The sequence below is a fragment of the Rhinoderma darwinii genome, chromosome 4, assembly GCF_050947455.1.
Source record: "Rhinoderma darwinii isolate aRhiDar2 chromosome 4, aRhiDar2.hap1, whole genome shotgun sequence".
Lineage (NCBI taxonomy): Eukaryota > Metazoa > Chordata > Amphibia > Anura > Rhinodermatidae > Rhinoderma > Rhinoderma darwinii.
This window is the reverse complement of record NC_134690.1, coordinates 346598140-346622978: the sequence shown is the minus strand read 5'-3', so window position 1 is coordinate 346622978 and position 24839 is coordinate 346598140. Positions and strand designations below refer to the sequence as shown.

Sequence of the window (24839 nt, the reverse complement as noted above, 5' to 3'; positions counted from 1 at the left end):
TGCTTTCTGTACGGGATCTTGTCACTAGATTTTAGGGCACTAAATCACCAGCATGTCATTATACTACTGGGGTATAGCCTCTTTAATATGCCCAGAGGCGTAGCTAGGTTCTCCAGCACCCGGGGCAAAGATTCAGTTTGATTATTCCCCCCCAACTTCTTTCCCGACATCTCCTTCCCCCTCGCCATGTTTGCTTTCTATACCAATCAATGAAGGGTCGTTTTTTTCCTCCCCTTTTTTTTTTTAATGTAACTTGCGCCTAAAACCATTTGTACATTTTACAAGCAATATTGTTCTATAAGGTAGTTAACAGAGCAATAAATTAAAATAAAATAAATGAAAGAGGCCAGTGCCTGACTGACATATTGTATAACTGGGGCTAATGAGACTATATGGTGACATAATGAACAGCCTTCACTTGTAGATAGTGCCACACAGCCCCCCTTGCAGATACTGCCACACTCCCCCCTAGTAGATAGTGGCACTCCCCCTTGTATATAGTGCCGCACACTCCCATTGTAGATACTGCCACACTCCCCCTTAGTAGATAGTGCCACACAGCCCCCCATTGCAGATACTGACACACTCCCGCTAGTAGATAGTGCCACACCCTCCTTGTAGATAGTGCCACACTTCCCCTTGTAGAAATTGCCACACTACCACCTAATAGATAGCGACGCACAGCCCCGCCTTGTAGATAGCGACACACAGCCCCCAAACAAATTTAAAAAACTTGTACTCACCTAGCCCCCTTCCCGCGACGAACTGAGCAGCTCCACAGCTTCCTCAGCAGCCTATGAGACGGGATCCTTGCATAGGCTGGCGTGAACCATTGACCTCATCGCGCCGGCCTGTGTAGGGATCCTGTCCCGGCGCCTTAGTGAATGGCAGAGCAGGGAGCTAGCTCCTTGCTCCGCCATCGTATTCAATTGTATTTACGTGCTAAGGATGCAGATACAATTGAATGTGGCAGTCGCTGGGGCCCTGAATGCCCGATGCAGGCGATGCCACCGGGAATGAGGGGGTCTGTGCCATGCCCGGAACATTATGGGCCAGGCGGCACGGGCCCCCTCATGCCGCAGGCCACGTAGCAGCCGCTATGGCTGCTATAGCGGTACATCTGCCACTGGCGGCAGCTGTACCAGTGTCACCTGGTCAGTAGCGGCGCTGCAGCCCCCCTTCCTTCCCACCTAGTTGCGCCTGGGGCTCCACCTGCCCTCCTAGCTATGCCCCTGTGATGCCCCTCTGAATACTGTCCGTTTTAACATTTTGTATTTTAAGAAGTTATAATACAGCGTGCACTGAATGTAAATTACCAGAGAAGAGTCCTGAGAGGAGTCCAATGACATCCTGCTCATGTTCAGTTAAAACCAAGGCCTGTACACCTGGACATCTCCGTACTCCTGGTAATAGCTAGCTTCTTTTTAGACAAAATGCTAAAACTGGCAGCTTTGAGAGACATGTTTAGGACGCTAAACCCCACCAGTAGAACCACATGCTGGCAGTTTAGTGTCTTAAAATCTACTGGCAGGTTCTCTTAGGCATTGACAGAATGTTTATTGCACCCATGTTTGAATTAGATCAAGTTAAAACAGTTTTTTTTTATTACATGCACAAATTATTAAATAATATTAAAATCTAGTTTAAGTTAAAATGTGAACAGTGCACCAATGGTTATTCAAAAGTGTTGCAGTAATTCAGGAGATTTCCGATACATAATGAAGTGTTGGGACCTCTGTGGAATGGCAAATTGTTTTCTGTAACTCACAAAAGGAAATGCAAGATAAAAAGAAGCAAAATTGATTGGAGTATATTTTTTATACACAGTCGAGTCACAATAATATGACCACCAGCTAATATCTAGAGTAACCGCCGTGTGCTGCGCGGTCAGCAGATAGACAGGCTGGGAGTGACTCAGGTGCTGGTAGGTTGTCTCTGGTATCTGGAGCAGATGCTCAATTGGGTACTAGTCTGGCGAATTAGAGTGTCAGGGAAGTACTTGGAAGTCTTGGTCGTGCTCTAACAACCACTGTCGGACATTTCTAGTCATGTGACATGTCGCATTGTCTTGCTGGAAGATTCCATCTGCCCCAGGGAAGACAAACAGCATGTATGAGTGGACGTGATCTGCAACGATGGATTCATACTCAAATCGGTTCAGAGTGCCTTCCACATGGATAAGTGGACCAGAGAATGGCATGAAAAAGTTCCCCAGACCATAACGCTGCCGCCACCAACTAGTGTTCTTCCAGCAATGGTTGCAGGGTGTTTGTTCTCTGATGTTTCTCGCCTGACACAGCAATGTCCATCCGTTCGATGAAGCAGAAAACGTGACTCATCGGAAAAGGCAAGCCTTGCCAATCATTGGCGGTCCAAATCCGATACTGCTGTGAAAATGTAAGCCTTTTTTCCGATGCACGTTTGTTAGCATAGGAGCAGTGACCGTTCGTTTGCTTCAAAGCCCCATACGCAGTAGGGTTCGCTGAGCCGTTGTTTTAGACACACTTGTGGTAGCCCCCTGGTTGAATTTTGGTAAGCTGCTCCACTGTAGTGTGTGGTTTGGCCCTCGCGCATCATCGTAGCGGACGTTCACCTCTCACATCAATGGCATGTGGTGCTCCGCAGTTTCTACGTCGATTATTCCCAATGGTACCTTTTGTCCACTCACAATACACTTTCACCACGCGAACAGTTCACAAAATGCACTGTTTGAGAAATCCCACCCCTGGCCCGAGAGCCAATAATCATCCCTTTTTGCAACTCTGATTAAATCGCCCCTCTTACCCATGGCAACAGCGAGTGATATGTGTTCAGACTAGGGATGTCACGATACCAGAATTTGGACTTCGATACCGATACTTCGTTTAGTATTGCGATTTCGATACCAATTCGATACTTTGCCAACAGTAATATAAAAAAAAAATGTTCATTCATTTTCTGATGTGAGGCGCGAGGTGCGATGATGAATTTAACCTCCACGTGCCTCACATTAATAGTAATTAACCCCATCATGTTTCTCAGTCATAATGGGTTAATATATAAGGTACATGATGGGGTTAATTACTATTAATGTGAGGCACATGGAGGTGAAATTCATCATCGCACCTCGTGCCCCACAATAAGTGATAGAAAGCAGTTTTTATTTTATTTTTTACAGCGTACACATCATAAATGATGCAAACAAATTGTTCTGCAGGTTATTACGGCCGCGCCATTACTGAATGTGTATATTTTATGTATTGAGACTTATTTTAATGTTTATTGTAAAAAAAGGTGTATGTGTATTTTTTATTTATTTAACATGACTTTATTTTTTAAACTTTAATGTACTGGTATATATCTATATTAAAGTACATTAGCTTGTGCACTGATAGTACACAGGCAGTTGTTAGGACATACCTAAGTATGCCCTAACAACAGGAAATATGGTAGGACAGCCCTGGGGTCCTTCAATGGCTGTCTGCCCATATATGGTATGTCCCTCAATCGCGTCACAGGAATTCCCTGTGACGTGATCCAAGGGGCATCCCCCCTTCTCATTTTCCCCTGAATGCTGCAGTCCGCTGTGATCGCAGCATTCACGGGAATAACGGCAGAGATGAGAGGTTTCCTCTGATCTCCGCCGTTATTGAGCGGAGCTGCGGCTGTGTAATACAGCCATTGCCCCGCTCCTGGCATAAGTGCGCATGCGGTCAGCATGAGGAGATGCGGCCAGCGCTGCACTAATGAGCGGCGGTTCAGGCACTGAAGACAGAACATTGGGGTGTTTTGCAGTGCGCCCGCCATGTTCTATTTTCGGTGCCGCCGCTCATTAGTGCAGTGGCGGCTGCATCGCATCATCCTGACCCCGCGCACTTGTTATCATGACTCAGGAGCGGGGCAATGACTGTATCACACAGCCGCAGCCCCACTCACTACATTCATGTGTCACTATACTGAACTGTGCGGCCGCACAGCTAAGTATCGAAATACATGAAATAACGGTATCGAACCGTTTGGGGATGCAGAGTATCGAAACCGTATCGAAGTTTCGATGCATCGTGCATCCATAGTTCAGACAGCCTATCGTACACCTTAGATACCCACCAAGCCAGCCACCGACACAATTTCCTTCATGGGCTACGCACTGCCGACGTCGAAAGTAGGAGATGGTCATAATAATGTGACTCGACTGTGTATATATTTGGTGCTGCTTTGGGTTTTCCAAGAAACATTGTAGGGTTTTTCTGAGGTTATGAGGTGCCTCTACTTAAGAGATAATGGTCATTGTTCATATTATTATTATATGTGTTATAATTAACTATTTCTGTAACCTATTTACCTCGGCCAGGGATGTCAGGCGGCGTGTGCGCAATGTGCATGACCAGCTGACCAATTACAATGCTGGTGACCTTATTGAAATCTCTGTTACACTGGCCTTAGTGCAGATAACTCCCTAACCTGGTTGTGTTGCTCCCTGTCCATGACTTTGTATTTGAACTTGATCTACAGTGTCGACCCGTTCTGTTGGTAACTTCGTTTTTAGATTATCTTTTGTACTGCATACCCAGCTCTGCTGTATACTGTACTGAACCCTGGACTGTCTGACTACCCGACTGCCAACTGCCTCTGTACTGCATACCCAGTCCTGCTACATCTCCATTGACCCTGGACTGTCTGACTACCCTATCGCCTACTATCTCCGTATCGCATACCCAGCTCATCTACATCTCTGACTACTCTCCTGATGACTGCACCAACACCATGTACTCAGCTCTGCTATTTCGCTACATCATACTTCTGGTAGGTGTATAAACTATTCATTGTTGTAACCGTATTTCCAACTTTCCCTAATGCATATCCAATGATTCGACCACTGACCAAGTTAGTGGCACTTAAGTCCTGGCACCAACTAAGTATCGTAAATCCTAACCGAAGTCGCAGGAAAAGGGGAGGCTACAGGTGACTAGGCCCGGCCGGTAGGTTCTATCTCTTGATATTGTAAGAACCAGGTCTTTAGAATGTATAATTTTTTAGATATATTTGTTTTGTTTTTTTTTGTTTTGTTTTTTACATGCCTCCAAGCATTCTTCTACAGATCACTATCAATAATGATCTAATGACCAGTGATCTATATATATATAGTAAATTGGAGGGACAACGCAGATCATATTAGTATATCCAACCTTAAATGTTGTTAAAAAATAAACTCACAATAAAATCACCTTACCTGACATCTACAGTTTTGTTGTTTTCATGGTCAAAAACTTCAAACGATTCTGTAATTCTTTTTTGGAGATCAGACACAAGAGCCTCTATAAATGACAAATATAAACCAAAAACCACTATAAATGACATTAGAAACTTTGTGCTCAAAGAAATGGACAGGAGACAAAGTTGTACCATAAAAATAAATGCAAGTAATATAATAAGAAAAGTGGAACTGCTGTCTATTCAAATCATAATAACAAAAAAATTTACCTCAGCGCACACAAATAAGCTATAACCAGTTCATAAAAAGTCACTCAATTCCTCAGCATAGGTCGCTGCAAAGCTAAACATACTCAAGAGGTCCGCAGATCAGGCCACATACAGAACAATAATATATATTCCTCAAGATTCCTCATAGGCTCTTACAGTCAGGCAGCACATACTATCGTAAAGCTAGATCACCACTCCTGACTCGCGCATTGGGGGTCTGTTACAAACTTGAAAAATCATAAGCCTCTCCAAAAAATGCATATTTTTTTTCTAAATATGTCATTAAAAAAATAAAAATAAACACTGCATAAATGCCGCGCCTAGTATGCTAATGACCCGACTCCGCAGGGGAGTTACTGTTGTACTCTCGATTCTGGTTGTATCAATGCAGTAGACAGCGCTCTTTTAGTCAGAGCCGTGAGATCTTGCGATCTCGCGGTCTGACGATGTATGGAGCCTTGGGAGGTTGTGTGAAAATCCTGTTGGGTCATTTGCATACTGGGTGCGTGAATTATACAGGGGTTTTTTTTTATTACTTATAGTTAAAACATTTTTTTTTTTTGGGATAATGACTTTTTTAATTACAATAGCTCCTCTTTAAAGGGGTTTTCCGAGTTATTTAAAAAATTGGCCAATGTAGTAGGGATGCAAAAAATAAATAAAAAAGAGCCATTACTTACATCACAGATCCCCGTCGTTACAGCGCCGCTGCTCCGTTCCTCCCCGCCGCTTTTTATTGACATAGTTGCAGCGATGATGTGGCCGTATACCCACGTGATCGCTGCAGCCAAGCACTGGCCTCAGCGATCCTGTGACGTACACCCAGTGATTGGCTGCAGCGATCATGTGGGTATACAAGCACATCATGAGCTACAGCTATGTCAATACACAGCGGCGGAGAGGAACAGAAGCGGCAGCGCTGGAATAACGGAAATCCATGAGGTGAGTAATGGCTCTTTTTTTTTTTTTTTTCTATCCCTCCTACATTGGCCAATTTTTTAAATAACTTGGAAAACCCCCTTAAGGAATATATATTATTGTTCTGTGCTGTGGGCCAATTGAGTCTGTTCAGCCTTGAAGCGCCCTATGCTGATAAACCTTTTCTCGAAGTGGATACACATTATTTAAGTGTGCTCCGAGATCCAATTTTCTGTTTTATTGCTTTCTGTCTGATTGTTGGAAAATCGGAAGAATCTCATGGTAGTTGTAGTTTTTCTGGCTGCTTTTATTTTGATATTTATTCAACTCATAATACAGCAGATAGAAAGAAATGGCAAAATAGTAATAGTAATATTTATTCATTAAGGTAAAAGGGAACGGATTAGAAAAGTTAAAAAATAGAAACATATGTATGACTGTAATGGAGTAAATGTTGTCGATGTTTTGGATCTTTGTCAGTGGTTTGGAAAGTTGTGACATGTAAATGGCCCTTTAAATGCTTGTCCTGGAGTATAAGGGTATGTTCACACGGCAGCGTCCGTAACGGCTGAAATTACGGGGCTGTTTTCAGGAGAAAACAGCCCCGTCATTTCAGCCGTAACGGCATGTGCAGGCGCTTGGAAAACGACTCCATTTACGTCTGAAGAAGTGACATGACACTTCTTTGGCGCGGGCGTCTATTTACGTGCCGTCTTTTGACAGTGACGCGTAAATATACGCCTCGTGTGAACAGACAAACGTCAGCCCATTGCTTTCAATGGGCAGATGTTTGCCAACGCTATCGAGGCGAATTTTCGGACCTAATTCGAGGTGTAAAAACCCCAAATTACGTCCATAAATAAGCCGTGTGAACATACCCTTAGAGGTATGTGCACACGCTAGCTACCTTTTATGTCTGAAAAGACAGACTGTTTTCAGGAGAAAACAGCGGCGTCGTTTCAGACGTAAAAGCTCCTCCTCGCATTATGCGAGGCGTCTTTGACGCTAGTAAATCTTGAGCTGCTCTTCATTGACTTCAATGAAGAACGGCTCAAATTACGTAGCAAAGAAGTGTCCTGCACTTCTTTGCCGAGGCAGTCAATTTACGCGTCGTCGTTTGACAACTGTCAAACGACGACGCGTAAATGATAGGTTGTCTGCACAGTACGTAGGCAAACCCATTCAAATGAATGGGCAGATGTTTGCCGACGTATTGTAGCCCTATTTTCAGGCGTAAATCGAGGCATAATACGCCTCGTTTACGTCTGAAAATAGGTTGTGTGAACCCAGCCTTATGTTTTTTTACCTTGGTAATAAGTGTCCGTTTTGCTAGAAGTGAAATAAATCTGTAATTGACCTTTATTATTAGTGTTCAGAAGCGGCTTCTCTCCCTCTCCACTATTTATTAAATATGTGTAAGGGGAGATTGGGGGAGATAGTTGTCAGCCAAATAAGCTTGCTACCCTACACCGGGTTTGTATGCATTACAATGACCATGGCCGTCACCTGTTGTGAAGTGGTGTATGGTCACCGCAGATGTCCTGCAGGTATGAAGCACAAACAAAAGCCAATTTACATGTACAAAAGTGTGAGTGTGATGAATTGTGAACACCTATACTGTCAGTGAAAACAATCTATTCATTTGTAAATGTCCGTGTAAAGAGGAGGCGCTTGTTCCGGACTGTAAGGCTCTATTCACACGACAGGGTCCGAATGTCGACTGATAAAAACGGCCGTTTTGCATCCGTTTTTTTCACTGTCCGTTTTAAAAACGGATGAATTTCATTTGTAAATTTTTTGCAACACACTTCCCTCTGTAGATAATGCCACACACTGCCCTCTGTAGATATGCCACAGCCCCCCTGTAGGTAGTGCCACACAGCACCCCTGTAGGTAATGCCACACAGCACCCCTGTAGGTAATGCCACACAGCACCCCTGTAGGTAATGCCACACAGCAGCCCTGCAGGTAATGCCACACAGCAGCCCTGCAGGTAATGCCACACAGCAGCCCTGCAGGTAATGCCACACAGCAGCCCTGTAGGTAATGCCGCGCAGCCCCCATGTAGGTAATGCCGCGCAGCCCCCATGTAGGGAATGCCGCGCAGCCCCCATGTAGGGAATGCCGCGCAGCCCCCATGTAGGCAATGCCGCGCAGCCCCCATGTAGGCAATGCCGCGCAGCCCCCATGTAGGCAATGCCGCGCAGCCCCCATGTAGGCAATGCCGCGCAGCCCCCATGTAGGCAATGCCGCGCAGCCCCCATGTAGGCAATGCCGCGCAGCCCCCATGTAGGCAATGCCGCGCAGCCCCCATGTAGGCAATGCCGCGCAGCCCCATGTAGGTAATGCCGCGCAGCTCCCATGTAGGTAATGCCGCGCAGCTCCCATGTAGGTAATGCCGCGCAGCTCCCATGTAGGTAATGCCGCGCAGCTCCCATGTAGGTAATGCCGCGCAGCTCCCATGTAGGTAATGCCGCGCAGCTCCCATGTAGGTAATGCCGCGCAGCTCCCATGTAGGTAATGCCGCGCAGCTCCCATGTAGGTAATGCCGCGCAGCACCCATGTAGGTAATGCCGCGCAGCACCCATGTAGGTAATGCCGCGCAGCCCCCATGTAGGTAATGCCGCGCAGCCCCCCGTAGGTAGTGCCGCGCAGCCCCCCGTAGGTAGTGCCACGCAGCCCCCCGTAGGTAGTGCCACGCAGCCCCCCGTAGGTAGTGCCACACAGCCCCCCGTAGGTAGTGCCATACAGCCCCCCATAGGTAGTGCCACACAGCCCCCCGTAGGTAGTGCCACACAGCCCCCCGTAGGTAGTTGCCACACAGCCCCCTTGTAGGTAGTGCCACACAGCCCCCTTGTAGGTAGTGCCACACAGCCCCGTTGTAGGTAGTGCCACACAGCCCCCTTGTAGGTAGTGCCACACAGCCCCCTTGTAGGTAGTGCCACACAGCCCCCCTGTAAGTAGTTCTACATAGCACCCCCCATAGATGGCATCCCCCCTACCTTTTTGTAGATAGCGCCACCGTTCCACGAGAAGTCCATGACTTCACTGTCCATATATGGACAGTGAGGTCAGGGACTTCTGGAGCGGAAACACCGGCCACAGCGACGGGATTCTGCTTCAGAAGCCCCTGACGTCACTGTGTCCATATATGGACAGTGAAGTCAGGGACTTCTCCTGGAGCGGAATCCCCAATCCCTGGCCACAGCGTTGCCGAAGCCGTGGCCGGTGATTTGGGATTCTGCTCCTACAGGGAGCAAAAAAATACCCTCCTCCTCCTCACATGCACTTCGCACTGTGGGGAGGAGAGAGCAAGCGACGGAAGACACGGCCGTCACTCGGAACACATTCCAGTGATGGTCGTGTATTACCCGGCCCCATAGACTTCTATAGGAGCCGGGCGGCCGGGAGAACGGCGGAAAATAGGGCATGTCCCATTTTTTAACAGCCAGGTTTCCAGGGCCGTCAAAAAATCGGTTGTGTGAATAGCCCCATTTAAGGTCTATTGTTCCTACTGCGGCCGTGTGACGGACATTTTTTTAACGGCCGGGAAACCCTGTCGTGTGCATAAGGCCTAAGATCTTGACCACCATTGACATCAGACACCATAAAATAATAATAATTCTGATATTGCAGCATGAAATTACCAGCTAGAATTGATAATGTGATTGCAAAATGACAATGGATGGCCTTTATAAGACTGTTATATTATAATATCCTGACCGCAAAAAGAGGCTAGATGGAATCTAGAAGATCAGCTGAGGGTTTCATCAGTCAGATCTTCTCCAATTCTAAAGTGCGACCAAGCAGGGCATTTATTTTCAACATGCCCCATAACGCTGGTTTAACACACAGGGCGACACCTTTTTAGTGCCGTTTTTTGCAGCCTACTTACATGGCGCCTTGGTTTCTGGAATCCGTAGCACAGCATGCTCTACAGATGTCAAAAATAGAAAAACACTTGTACAAATTAACACTAACTAAAAAGGCCTCTAAAAACATTACAAGGGATACACTATAAGGAATCAGGACGAATACGCCGAATAAAACTACGCAGCGTATCCGCCCTGGTAGCCACAGGGAATTCCATCCGAAAAACCGCACCAAATTCTGGTACAGTTTTTCGGATGGCATGTCCGCTGTGAACATGATTTAAACTTACCCGCCCATAGTCATGGAGACAAGTCTCTCTCTTCAGAGTGTAGTCCGGCCTCCTGTGATGACGCTGTTGTCCATGTGACCGCTGCAACAGTCACATGGGATGAAACGTCATCTGAGGAAGGCGGGCTGTGCTCAGAAGAGAGGATCGCGTTGCTAGGACTACTGCAGGGGGTAAGTATAAGCTTTATCTAATCATTTCAAATTTTAAAAAATAAAATATAAAAAATATATATTTATTTATTTATTATTTTTTTTACCGGCAAATCTTGTGGTGGAATCGCAGAATTTCCGCTTATCACCCCATTGAACTTAATGGGGAAAACCCGCAACAGAAGAGAAGTCATGTGGCGGCGTCAAAAACCGTACCGCAGGTCATTTTATGAACCTTTGTTCGGCAGATTTTTTCCGCTGTGTGGGGATGAGATTTGTTCAAATCTCACCCACAACGCTGCTACTATATTATGGTCTGGACATTCCGCAATGAAATAGGTAGCGGAAAATATGCAGTGTTTACGCTGCATGTATTCCTACCCTAAGGATAGATTTGCACATGCCGTTTTTTTCCAGGTTTTCTTTTACCCAAAGCCAGAAGTGGATACATAAGGAAGGAAAAGTATAGAGGAAAGATTTAGGGGTATCTTCACACGTACAAAAAGGGGTGGCTGAAAGTTACGTACCTCTGATTTCAAGGCGTTTTTGAAGCTGAAAATTAAGCTTTTTTTAATTTGAAGCTTATTTTGAGGCGTTTTTCATAGTGTCAGGGTATGTTCACACGGCCTATTTACGGACGTAATTCGGGCGTTTTTGCCCCGAATTACGTTCGAAAATAGCGCCTCAATAGCGCTGACAAACATCTGCCCATTGAAAGCAATGGGCAGACGTTTGTCTGTTCACACGAGGCGTAATTTACGAGCCGCTGTCAAATGACGGCGCGTAAATAGACGCCCGCGTCAAAGAAGTGACCTGTCACTTCTTTGGGCGTAATTGGAGCCGTTATTCATTGACTCCAATGAATAGCAGCGCCAATTACGTCCGTAATGGACGCGGCGTTCAAGCGCCTGCACATGCCGCTACGGCTGAAATTACGGGGATGTTTTCAGGCTGAAACATCCCCGTAATTTCAGCCGTTACGGACGCCCTCGTGTGAACATACCCTCAATGGAAAATCAGCTCCAAATTCAGCAGCGTAAAAATACGCCTCAAGCGAACAGCACAGTGTATCTCCCATTGAAATCAATGGGAAACTGTTTGCAGGATTATTTAAAGTGTATTTTGGAGCTTAAAATTAGGCTTTTACGCTTCAAAATCAGTCTGAAAATAAGCCGTGTGAACATACCAGTTCTCTCTTTTGTATACACCCTGGCTTTGGCTTAAAAAAACAGCATCAAAAACTGCACCTAAATGGCATGTGTGAATCTACCCTTAAAAACCATTTTAAAAATGTTGGTGTTTTTACAAGTGTTTTTTATGCAGTTTAATGGCTAGTTCACACTGAGAATTTTGGCGCTATTTTTGACACAGAAACCGCATGGGAAACCGTCAAAAAACACCCAAAATGGCCTCCCATTGATTTTAATGGGAGGTGGAAGCGTTTTTTACCGAAGAAGCGGGAAAAAGAAGTGACATACCCTTTCTTCGGGCCTTTCCATCTCTGAACTCCTATTGACATCAATGGGAGACAGAGAAAGCGGTTTTCGTTTTTTTTGCCTATGGCGCTCGAAGGCCACGGCCAAGAGAGTGCAGGCAGGTCAAAATCTGCCTCAAAATTCAAACAGGGTCTAAATCGCCTGACAAAAACCACAGCGTTTTGAGGCCTTTTCTAAAGTGTTTTTTGCAACAACAAAAAATTTCCACAAAAAACTCTGTGGCCAGATGTTAGTTCAAAGTCTATAGTTGAAATAGAAGAATGTCTACATACACAGCGCTTGGCTAGATTCACATGGACCTGGAAACATGTCGGACTTGAAAAACGGCCGTTTTTCACGTCCGAGGTGCATCCGACTAGAGTCTATGGAGGGATGCGTGAAAAAATAGGACATGTCTTCACACGGTCCGTTGAAACAATTGAATTATATAGGTGTGACGTCCATTGTTTCAATGGCCATCACACGGACGTTTAACACGTTTGTGTGAATAAGGCTTTTTGATGGTGTTTTTATATCATTTTTGGGGTCAGAGGCATTTTTAGCAAAATGCATCATGTTATAGGTATGGCTAGATATAGGCTTCTCTTTACAACTTCCAAAACTCCAGGAAAAATGCATATCGTCATTAAATAAAAAGCGCTTCCAAAAAAGTTTTTCTTTTACATGCGTTTGAAAACGCAGAAAAAAAAGTGTGTGTGAAGGAAGCCTTACATTCCTATATTGATTTGTCCTTAGAAAACAGGAACAAAAAGAAAACAAAAGACAATACTCTTTCATCTCCACTTTATTTAGTTCATTTAGGCCTCATGCCCACTTCAGTTTTTTCGTTCAGGGTGCTATCCGTTTTTGTCATTTCAATCGGGCCATGTACACTTCCGTTGTTTTAACGGAACCGTGCGGCCGTTCCGTCAAAAGTAGTGCAGGTCCTACTCCTGTCCGTTTTTGACAGAACAGTCTCGGCCTTTGGATTGAATTTGGTCCATGAAACAACGTGCTGCACACGGAAGCCATTTGTGTACGGCCCGTGTGTGACGGGACCGTTATTAAAGGCCGTACAACGGCCGACGGAAGTGTGCATGAGGCCTTAGGCGTTTTTTTCCACTCAGCATTTACGTGTGGATGAGATTTGAACAAATCTCATCCACTCTGCTGCTACTGTATTAGGCCTTATTAAGACGAACGTGTATTATGTCCGTGCTACGTGCGTGGAAATCATGCGCGTCGCACGGACTTATGTAAGTCAATGGGGTCGTTCTGACAGGTCGTGATTTTCATGCAGCGTAAAACTCACAACATGTTCTATACTTGCCCGTGTTTCGCACAGCACGCACCCTTTGAAGTCAATGGGTGCATGCAAATCGCGCTCGGCACACAGAAGCACTTCCGGGTGCCGCGCGTGCTTCGCGCTACAGTAGTAAATAAAATGAATGAACACAGAAAAGCACCTCCTGCTTTTGTTTGTAAACATAAAAACAGAGTGTCATAATGATGCCACGCACCATATACAGATGCCACACTGAACTTTTGCGCGCGCAAAATGGACACGTTCGTGTGAATAAGGCCTTATGCTGTGGATTTTCCGCAACGGATTTAGACGGATTTTGAACCTGCAGTATTTACGCTACGTATGAACTAACCATTATTGTACCAACAAATACTGGACCACTCAGCTAAATAAGGCTCTGTACAAACAATTACAGGCAAATTCTGATGGAATGGTACATCATTGTTTTCAGTATTTTTGACGGTTAGAACAGCACAGACTGCAGCACTAATCTTGCCGTCAAAAATACCGGAAACCATTATAAGTTGATGGGAGATGTAAGAATTTGTCTATATTTGTTTCCTAACCAATGCGGCAGAGTGGTCATGGCTCCATTATGAACAGAAGCCATGACACTAGAGCCTCAATGATATTACACAACATATACACATGGACAATATACTGAGGATGACTACGATACAATTATTATAGCCCAGGGATTGTATGTATGAGGTTTCCACATTATCCAAACCAGTTGCCATTTTGTGCGCAGGAGGATTTTTCTATTCAATCTGGTTATTTACTTAAAAAGTGTGAAAATCAACACTGGAAACTGCGCATTATGGGGTTTTATACAGTCCTACTTGGCATGTGCTAGTAAGGTATGTTCACACGCAGTGACCAAAAACGTCTGACAATACGGAGCTTTCAGAAGATTTTGTAACAAAATGCGTTTTTCGCAGGGTATCTTACAGCCGTTATTGGAGCTGTTTTTCAATGGAGTCAATGAAAAACGGCTCCAAAAATGTCCCAAGAAGTGACATGCACTTCTTTGTCGCGGGCGTCTTTTTACGCGCCGTATTTTGACAGCGACGCGTAAAATTAAGGCTCGTGGGAACAGAACACCGTAAAACCCATTGCAAGCAATGGGGAGATGTTTGTAGGCGTAATGGAGCCGTTTTTTCAGGCGTAATTCGAGGCGTAAAACGCCCGAATTACGTCTCAAAACACTGCATTTGAACATACCCGTAGGCCGGGTTTACACGAGCGTGTGCGTTTTGCGCATGCAAAAGACGCAGCGTTTTGCGTGCGCAAAAGGCACTTAACAGCTCCGTGTGTCATCACCATATGATGCGCGGCTGCATGATTTTCGCGCAGCCGCCATCATTATGACACTCCGTTTGGATGTTTGTAAACAGAAAAGCACGTGGTGCTTTTCTGTTTTCATTCATCCTTTTTAGTGCTGTTGCGCGAATCACGCTCATCCCACGGAAGTGCTTCCGTGTGATATGCGTGGTTTTCACGCACCCATTGACTTCAATGGGTGCGTGATGCGCAAACAGCACACAAATATAGGACATGTCGTGAGTTTTTCGCAGCGGACTCACGCTGCGCAAACCTCACGGACTGTCTGCACTGCCCCATAGACTAACATAGGTCCGTACAACACGTGTGAAAATCACGCGCGTCACACAGACGTAATACACGTTAGTGTAAACAAGCCCGAAGGGTATGTTCACGTGCTTAACCAAAAATGTCTGAAAATATGGAGCTGTTTTCAAGGGAAAACAGCTCCTGATTTTCAGACGTTTTTTTTAGCCACTCACGTTTTTTATGGCGTTTTTTACGCCCTTTTTTGGAGCTGTTTTTCTATAGAGTCAATGAAAAATGGCTCCAAAAACAGCTCAAGAAGTGACATGCACTTCTTTTTCGCGGGCGTCTTTTCACGCGCTGTTTTTCAAAAATGAGGCGTAAAAAAAACGCCCCGTGGAAACAGAATGCCGGATTTCCCATTGAAATCAATGGGCAGATGTTTGGAGGTGTTCTGCTTCAGTTTTTTCAGGTGTTTTTCGAGGCGCAAACGCCCCGAAATACGCCTGAAAACACTACATGTGCACATACCCTTACAGTCTATACTGCTGTCCATCGAAAAGTTCCTTGAAGTCAGTAGTAAAGAGAACCAATCTCTAGATCAGGGGTCTCAAGCACGCGGCCCACGGGCCGCATGCGACCCCTGGGGCTGTCATCTGCGGCCCGCGGGACACAGAGCCGCTAGTATCGGCTCTGCTCTGAGACTCTGGAATTCCCTGACATCGCTGTCCACATATGAACAGCGATGTCTGGGGCTTCCCCAGAGCCGGAGTCCCGAGCATGGCGCTGGTGTCGGCTCTGCTCCGGGACTCTGTGGAATTCCCTGACATTGCTGCCCATATATGGACAGTGTGTCAGGGTCTTGCCCAGAGCGGAGCAGAGCGCTGGTGTCGGCTCTGCTCCTGGACTCTGTGGAATTCCCTGACATCGCTGTCCACATATGAACAGCGAAGTCTGGGGCTTCCCCAGAGCCGGAGTCCCGAGCAGAGCGCTGGTGTCGTCTCTGCTCCGGGACTCTGTGGAATTCCCTGACATCGCTGCCCATATATGGACAGTGTGTCAGGGTCTTGCCCAGAGCGGAGCAGAGCGCTGGTGTCGGCTCTGCTCCTGGATTCTGTGGAATTCCCTGACATCGCTGTCCACATATGAACAGCGATGTCTGGGGCTTCCCCAGAGCCGGAGTCCCGAGCAGAGCGCTGGTGTCGGCTCTGCTCCGGGACTCTGTGGAATTCCCTGACATCGCTGCCCATATATGGACAGTGTGTCAGGGTCTTCCCCAGAGCGGAGTCCCGGGCAGAGCGCTATTATCGGCTCTGCTCCGGGACTCTGGGGAAGCCTCTGACATCGCTGTCCATACATCGACAATGATGTCAGGGGCTTCCCCAGAGCAGGAGTCCCAGTGACGTCAGGAGCACAGCTGGAGTCCCAGGAAGAGCCTACTAGTGCTCTGCCTGGGACTCCAGCTCTGGGCAAGCCCCTGACATCACTGGGGCAGCCTCTACAGAGGGCACTGGGGCAGCCTCTACAGAGGGCACTGGGGCAGCCTCTACAGCGGGCACTGGGGCAGCCTCTACAGAGGGCACTGGGGCAGCCTCTACAGAGGGCACTGTGGCAGCCTCTACAGAGGGCACTGTGGCAGCCACTACAGAGGGCACTGTGGCAGCCTCTACAGAGGGCACTGTGGCAGCCTCTACAGAGGGCACTGTGGTGTTATCTACAAGTGGGTGTGTGACAGTATCTGAAGAGGACACTGGCATTATCTAGGGGTGTGTTGCATTATCTACAGAGGGCACTGTGGCCTTATCTACAGAGGGCACTGTGGCCTTATCTACAGAGGGCACTGTGGCCTTATCTACAGAGGGCACTGTGGCCTTATCTACAGAGGGCACTGTGGCCTTATCTAGGGGTGTGTTGCATGATCCACAGAGGGCACTGCAGCAGCATCCACAGAGGGCACTGCGGCACTATCTAAAAAGGGGCTGCCCAATCTTGACATGTGTGCTAACTGAGCCGCCGGACTGCATTTAGCGACACAAACTGGAAAGCTGGATTGTTGAAATAAGCACGTGGAGAAATATCTCAAATTTTAAACCTAGCGCTATTATTATAGTAATGTAGTATTATTATTCTAGTAATATAGTGTTATAGTAGTTCAAATAACTAATTGATTAACAATAATTTTGTATTGTATCAAATTTGAAAGTAATGCGGCCCGTCAACTTCCCATTTTTTCTATATGCGGCCCACTTACCCGGCCGAGTTTGAGACCCCTGCTCTAGATTATGGGGCACTAAACTTCCAGCATGTGATTATACTGTAAGGGTATGTTCACAGGTGCACGTCCGTTACGGCTGAAATTACGGAGCTGTTTTCAGGAGAAAACAGCTCCTGAATTTCAGACGTAATGGCACGTGCAGGCGTTTTTCGCAGCGTCCATTACGGACGTAATTGGAGCTGTTTTTCTATGGAGTCAATGGAAAACAGCTCCAATTACGTCCCAAGAAGTGACAGGCACTTCTTTGACCGTCTGCACAGAACATCGTAAAGCCCATTCAAATGAATGGGCAGATGTTTGCCGGCCCATTGGAACCGTATTTTCGGGCGTAATTCGAGGTTAAAACGCCCGAATTTCGTCCGTAAATAGGGTGTGTGAACCCAGCCTTTGTCTTTCTCTGCCTCCCATTGATGTCAATGGGAGGTCAGAGTCGTAAACGCTCGAAGATAGGGAATGTCCCTTCTTTCTCCCGCGGGAAAAAGACGACTCCGCCTCCCATTGAAATCAATGGGAGGCATTTTCGGCCGGTTTCTGACGAGTTTTCCGGCGCGGTTTCCGCGTCAAAAAACTCTGTGTGAACCCAGCCTTAGGCTATGTTTACACGTTCAAGATTTGATGAGGATTTAGGGGCGGACTCCGATAACATTCCGCATTCAGTGCAAGTAAACAGGGTATTGTATACCCCATTCACATGCTCTGGAAAAAATCAATGTAGGTTTTTGGCAACAACGACTACAAAATGTATCTGTGAGTATAACGAGCATGACCATTATTCTCGCAGGCTATGCACGGAGAAGTTGCGGATTAACCCCTATTCAATGACAATGCGGCTAATCATAGTGCGATTCTGCTGGCACAAAAATGATTAAATTGCAATACCTCCTCTTCGTCGACGTGCCAGTTATCGCTACTTGTCGCAAACTGAGCGGGACAGAATCCTTAAAATGAGAGACCCTGGTTTATCGCTTAGGCAGATCGCTACTCGCCTAGGCCGAGATGTCAACACTGTTCAAGGTTGCGTGACCCGGAGTTTGGGAGAACAACAATGAATGGTGATTCAAGTGATATGAACAGGGCCTTAACTGTGTCCTGCGGCTCAGTAATATTACAGCAAAACAAAAATTATTTGTTTTAGGCCTCATGCACACGAACGTAAAAACGCCCGTAATTACGGGTCCATAGACTTCTATTGGCCACCGGTACCTCCCCGTATGCTTACGGGAAGGTGCCCGTGCCGTTGAAAAATATAGAACATGTCCTATTTAAGGCCGTAATAACGGCACGGGCAGGCCCATAGAAGTCTATGGTGCTCCCGTAATTACGGGTGGCTACGTAAGTAAATAGTCACTGTCCAGGGTGCTGAAAGAGTTAAACGATCGGCAGTAACTCTTTCAGCACCCTGGACAGTGACTACCGATCACAATATAGATCAACCGGTAAAAAAAAAAAAAGACGTTCATACTTACCCAGAACTCCTTGCTTCTTCCTCCAGTCCGGCCTCCTGGGATGACGTTTCAGCCCATGTGACCGCTGCAGCCAATCACAGGCCAATCACTGGCTGCAGCGGTCACATGGACTGCCGCGTTATCCAGGGAGGTCGGGCTAGATGTAGAAAGAGGGACGCGTCACCAAGACAACGACCGGGTAAGTATGAATTTATTTTACTTTTTCTGCGCAAAGGGCTGTCCCTTCTCTCTATCCTGCACTGATAGAGAGAAGGGCTACCGATTACTGCAGTGCAATTTTGCAGCGAAAACGTGCCCGTAAATACGGGTGGAATACGGGTGACACTGGACCTGTATTTACGGGCACGGGTCCGTAAATACTGGTGCAATACGGGTTGAATACGTGTGACCAAGGACCCGTATTTACGCCAGTATTTACGGGAGGACAAAAATACGTTCGTGTGCATGAGACCTTAGGCCTTATTCACACGAACGTGACTGTTTTGCGCATGTAAAAAATGCAGCGTTTTTCTTGCGTTGCAGTCCTGTGTGACATTTGCGTACGGTGCGCGTCTACGTTTTTTACTCGCATATGTCACGCGTTTTTTACGTCAGCAAAAAAAACTGAAGGCGTTTTTCTTTTTCTCATCATCACTTTAGCAACTATTGCGTGAATCACGGACAGTACACGGATGACGTCCGTGTGCTGTCCGTGATTTTGACGCACCCATTGACTTCAATGGGTGCGTGATGCGCAAAAAACGCACAAGAAAGCGGACATACGCTGCATGAAAAACACTGAATCTCTGATTGGCCCCATTGAATTGAAATAATAACGTATTGCAGTATATCGTTATACTGACCAGAGGCGGGGCTTCAAAGGAGTATAAAGATGGCAGACGTGGGGGACTCCATTAGGCCTCTAGGCTGCCATGACGACCATTGGCACCCTGCGATCGCAGGGGGGCCGATGGCACATCGGAGGGGGCTGCCCCCCTGATTCTAACGATTTTAATGCCGTGGTCGCGATTGACCGTGGAATTTAAGGAGTTAAACAGGTGGAAACAAAGTGATCTGTATTAGACAGCCGTCACCTGCTAAGTATGGAGCAACCTCAGTCCGTGACCCAATCCATACTTCCCCCTAACAGCTGCCATGTACGTGTACGTGGCATGTCGTTAAGGGGTTAAAGAAGACCTGTCACTAGGTCATTTAAGTTGAACTGGTTTTTTCTAGATCCCCCCCCCCCCCCCGTTCCAGAGATAAAGCCCACTGTTGTCTTGGCTCCCTATATGCTAAATTACTGTAGTTAGCCAACAGGGTGGGGCTAGCTTCCCTGCCTCTGACGGTGACCAATGAGCACAAGGAATCTTGAGGGTAGCTCACGTCCTGTTGGCTAACTACAGCAAATTAGCATATATTGAGCCAAAACAACAGTGGGCCATATCTTTGGAATTGGGGAGGGGGGTCCAGAAAAAAAAAGGAAAGCTGAACCTGAAAGGGGGAGTTCACACAGAGTTTTTTTACGCGAAAAACGCGCCATTAAACGGCCGAAATTGCTGTTGATTTCAATGAGAGGCGGAGGCATTTTTTTCAATGGGAGGTGGAAGCGGTTTTTTCCCACGAGCGGAAAAACCGTCTCGCAGGAAAAAGAAGGGACATGCCCTATCTTCAGGCGTTTACGCCTCTGACCTCCCATTGACATCAATGTGAGGCAGAGAAAGCGTATTTTGCTGCGTTTTTTTGCCTGCGACACTCAATGGCCACGAGCAAAAAACGGCGCGAAAAACGCCGCAAAAATTGTGAAATCCGTAGCTCAATAGCCACAGATTTCGTTAGATCTGGACTTAGCTTTAGGCTATGGCTAGACGGTGAATTCAGCGACGACACAGGTTGCGCAGCCAAAGATTGTGGTGTGCCCCTGTGTGCTTCGTACGTAATTAAAGTGAATGTGACCGCATTGCGACTTGCAGATTGCCGCGACACGACAATCACAAGAAATGCAAACCTGCAGGTCGTAATGCGGTCACATTCACTTTAATTACATGCGATGCACACAGGGGCACACAACAATATTTGGCTGCGCAACCTGTGTCGCGGCTAAAGTCGCCGTGTAGCCCTAGCCTAATGCTTTAGATTTTAGTACAAGAAAAAAAAAAACATCTCTGGCAGTGACTTATTTGCCATGAGGAAAAAAAAAAACAATCCTTCTTACCCCGACATCTGCCGTCAGGGGAAAGAGTCGAGAGACCACCACACACATGTGACCGTCAACTAACCCTGCTGAAATCAGTGAATGTGTACTAACCGCACAAAAGTAATAAATCCTAATGTGAAAACAAATCTGGTGCAATGTAAATCACCATGCAGGATGTAGCAGTGATCATTAGTGATTGCCATTTACGGCTGATCACCTGTAACCTCCACACTCACTCAATAATGGAATGATACAATCCTCCCCAGCTTCACATCGCTATCTGTTTCCTGCGCCATATTTATTATTATTAATCACGTATCAGCGCTTTACGTACCTGCTGCCTCCTTCTCTTCGGCCATGATTGTTGTGTTTGGATTCCATGGTAACGCGTCCTGAGGTAGATCCCGCCGTCGCCATTTTTGAACAACAAATCCGGCGTTATACAACCGGACATGGAGCAATTGCGACGGCGTACGGCAAGGATTAGCCTCAGCACAGATATGTCTGCAATCGTAGCGTGTTACTAGCACAGCAAATGCCTATGATAGCAGCATAGAGAGCGGTGATGCCGCACGTAATAGTGATGAATATGTCGTTATATATACGTGTATAGGTTTTTTTGTATTACTTGATTATTTAGGGGTTTTTCTTGTATTTTCTTTTTAATTATTATTTATTTTTATAAATCTTCATCCCCCCACTGCTGTCTTAAAGGCAAGGGCTGCTTGCTCCAGTGATGACGTTTCTGTCATGATGTCAGAGATGGCTGGAGTTACTTGTTGACTATAAATTGTGAACAAGTTGCATGAAAACCATGTTAGAAATTTTGATATGGTGGCACGGCTCCGAAAATACGGGTGACAAAGGACCCGTATTTACGGAAGGGAAAAAATATGGTCGTGTGCATGGGGCCTAAAGTCTATGGAAAAAATATTCCCTAACGCAGGAGCTAGAGAATATTATTCCCATAGGCATACATTGTAGTTTTCCGCAGCGTATTGTAATGCTGCGGAAATACAACGCAAGTATGCCACGTGTGAGCGCACCCTTGGGGTATGTGCACACACAAACTCAAAAATGTCTGAAAATATGGAGCTGTTTTCCAGGGAAAACTTCTCATGATTTTCAGACGTTTTTTAAGCCACTCGCGATTTTCGCAGCATTTTTTACGGCCGTTTTTGGAGCTGTTTTTCTATAGAGTCAATGAAAAACGGCTGTTTTGAAAAACGGGCGCGAAGAAAACGGCCCGTCGGAACAGAACGCCGTTTTTCCCATTGAAATCAATAGGCAGATGTTTGGAGGCGTTCTGCTTCCGATTTTTCAGCCGTTTTTCGGGACGTTTACGGCCTGAAAAACGGCTGAAAACACTCCGTGTGAACATACCCTTAGGCCGAGTCCACACTTTTGTTGTGTAAAATCCGCAGCATAATACAGTAGCAGCAAAGTGGATGAGATTTGAACAAATCTCATCCACGCGCTGCGTAATTAATGAGCGGAGAAAACTCTCAGAAATTGACCTGGTCAAATGTATTTCGCCGCTCTTGTGTTGTGGGTTTTCCGCATTGCATTCGATGGGAGGTAAAACTCACAACAATAAGAGATATTGCGTTTTTTTACGTCGGAAAAGCTGCGATTCCACCACAAATAAAATGCAACTCATTAAAAAAAAAATCTTATACTTCCCTAAAATTCTGTGCTTCTTCGTGCAGGCCAGCCTATGATGACGTTTCATCCCTTGTGATCGCTGCAGTGGTCACATGGGATAAAACGTAATCCCAGGAGGCCGGTCTGCAGGATGTCAGAGGGTAAGTATGTGTTTTGGGGGGTGTTTTATGTGCAGTTTTCCACAGTGGACAATCAGGACGAAAAACTGCACCACAATTTGGTGCGGTTTTTCGGCCAGAATTCCCTGCGGCCACCAGGGCAGATACAATGTGTACCTATACAGTGTATATGCCCTGTGTGAACGTAGCCTTATGCTTTTAATGCGGCCACATTTTAGTATCTGTGTTGCAACTGCAATACCTGGATGTCCTGCAGCTCATCTGAACCAAACTTAGATCACTGTAAGGCCTGGTTTACACGAGCGTGTGCGTTTTGCGCACGCAAAAAATGCGGCGTTTTGCGTGCGCAAAATGCACTTAACAGCTCTGTGTGTCATCACCATATGATGCGCGGCTGCGTGATTTTCGCGCAGCCGCCATCATTATGACACTCCGTTTGGATGTTTGTAAACAGAAAAGCACGAGGTGCTTTTCTGTTTTCATTCATCCTTTTCACTGCTGTTGCGCGAATCACGCTGTTCGCACGGAAGTGCTTCCGTGTGACATGCGTGGTTTTCACGCACCCATTGACTTCAATGGGTGCATGATACGCGAACAGCGCACAAATATAGAACAAGTCGTGAGTTTTTCACAGCTGACTCGCGCTGCATGAAGATCACGCACCTGTCTGCACGGCCCTATAGAGTATTATAGGTCTGTGCGACGCGCGTGAAAATCACGCGCGCTGCATGGACGTATAACACGCTCGTGTAAACGAGCCCTAAGGGTATGCGCACACGATAACGACCATTACATCTGAAATTACGGAGCTGTTTTCAGGAGAAAACGGCTCCTGCATTTCAGACGTAATTGCTCGTACTCGCGTTTTGCGAGGAGTCAATTACGGACGTAATTTGGAGCTGTTCTTCATTGAAGTTAATGAAAAACGGCTCAAATTATATCCCAAGAAGTGTCCTGCAGTTCTTTGACGACGCTGTCATTTTAGGCGCCGTCTTTTGACAGCGACGCGTAAAATTACAGGTCGTCGGCACAGTACGTCGACAAACCCATTGAAATGAATGGGCAGATGTTTGCCGACGTATTTGAGCTGTGTTTTCAGGCGTAATTCGAGGCGTAAAACGCCTCGTTTACGCCTGAAAATAGGTCGTGTGAACCCAGCGTTAAACCCCATTGCTGCCATCTGAAACCGACCTTAGGCTAAGTTCACACTGAGTTTTTTTTACATGGAAACAGTGCCAAAAAGCTTGTCAAAAACGGCCCGAAAATGCCTCCCGTCGATTTCAATGGGAGGCGGGGGCGGTTTTCTCCCGCGAGCAGTAAAACCGGCTCGCGGGAGAAAGAAGCGACATGCCCTATCTTCGGGCGTTTCCGCCTCTGACCTCCCATTGACTTCAATGGGGGCAGAGAAAGCGTATTTCGCAGCCTTTTATGCCCACAGCGCCCAATGGCCGCGGGCAAAAAAGCCGCGAAAATCGGTGTGCAGGGAGAGGAAAATCTGCCTCAAACTTCCAAATGGAATTTTGAGGCAGATATTCTGCCTGTAAAATACTCTGTGTGAACATAGCCTTAGGCTATGTTCACACGGAGTATTTTGGGGGAGGAATATCTGCCTCAAAATTCCGTTTGGAACTTTGAGGCAGATATTCCTCTCCCTGCACGCCGATTTTCGCGGCAATTATCGCGCCGGTTTTCGCCCGCGGCCATTGAGCGGCGCGGGCATAAAACAGCGAGATATACGCTTTCTCCTGCCTCCCATTGAAGTCAATGGGAGGTCGGAGGCGGAAGCGCCCGAAGATAGGGCATGTCGCTTCTTTTTCCCGCGAGGCAGTTTTACTGCTCGCGGGAAAAAGACGCCGACGCCTCCCATTGAAATCAATGGGAGGCGTTCTCGGGCCATTTCTGCCGAGTTTTGCGACGCGGTTTCCGCGTCAAAAAACTCGGCAAAATACCCCGTGTGAACATAGCCTTAGGCTGACATAAGAGGGCTTCTCACATGATATGTATATTTAATGGCAAGAATGTGATTGATCCAGTTAGGACAGAGCAGGAAAACCTTCCCCAGCTTTATTCTGCCTGGACCTGTTCTGCTCAGCACTCAA

The 24839-nt window shown here is 46.5% G+C and overlaps 1 protein-coding gene across 2 annotated transcripts in view; it reads right to left on the bottom strand.

Annotated features, from left to right (window-relative positions):
- The window catches only part of DRC8 (dynein regulatory complex subunit 8), a 35428-nt gene extending 13773 nt beyond the window's left edge, over nucleotides 1-21655 (bottom strand). The window contains exons 1-2 of one of the 2 annotated variants that reach the window (XM_075864471.1): nucleotides 21291-21526; nucleotides 5210-5294 (exon numbers count right to left, since the gene is read on the bottom strand). In XM_075864471.1, coding sequence (XP_075720586.1) covers nucleotides 5210-5294; nucleotides 21291-21315 — 110 coding nt within the window. In that variant the 5' untranslated portion in view covers nucleotides 21316-21526. Of the gene's footprint in view, nucleotides 1-5209; nucleotides 5295-21290 lie in introns of both variants that reach the window. The other variant, XM_075864472.1, reaches the window with a different exon arrangement.
- Nucleotides 21656-24839: the final 3184 nt, after the last annotated feature.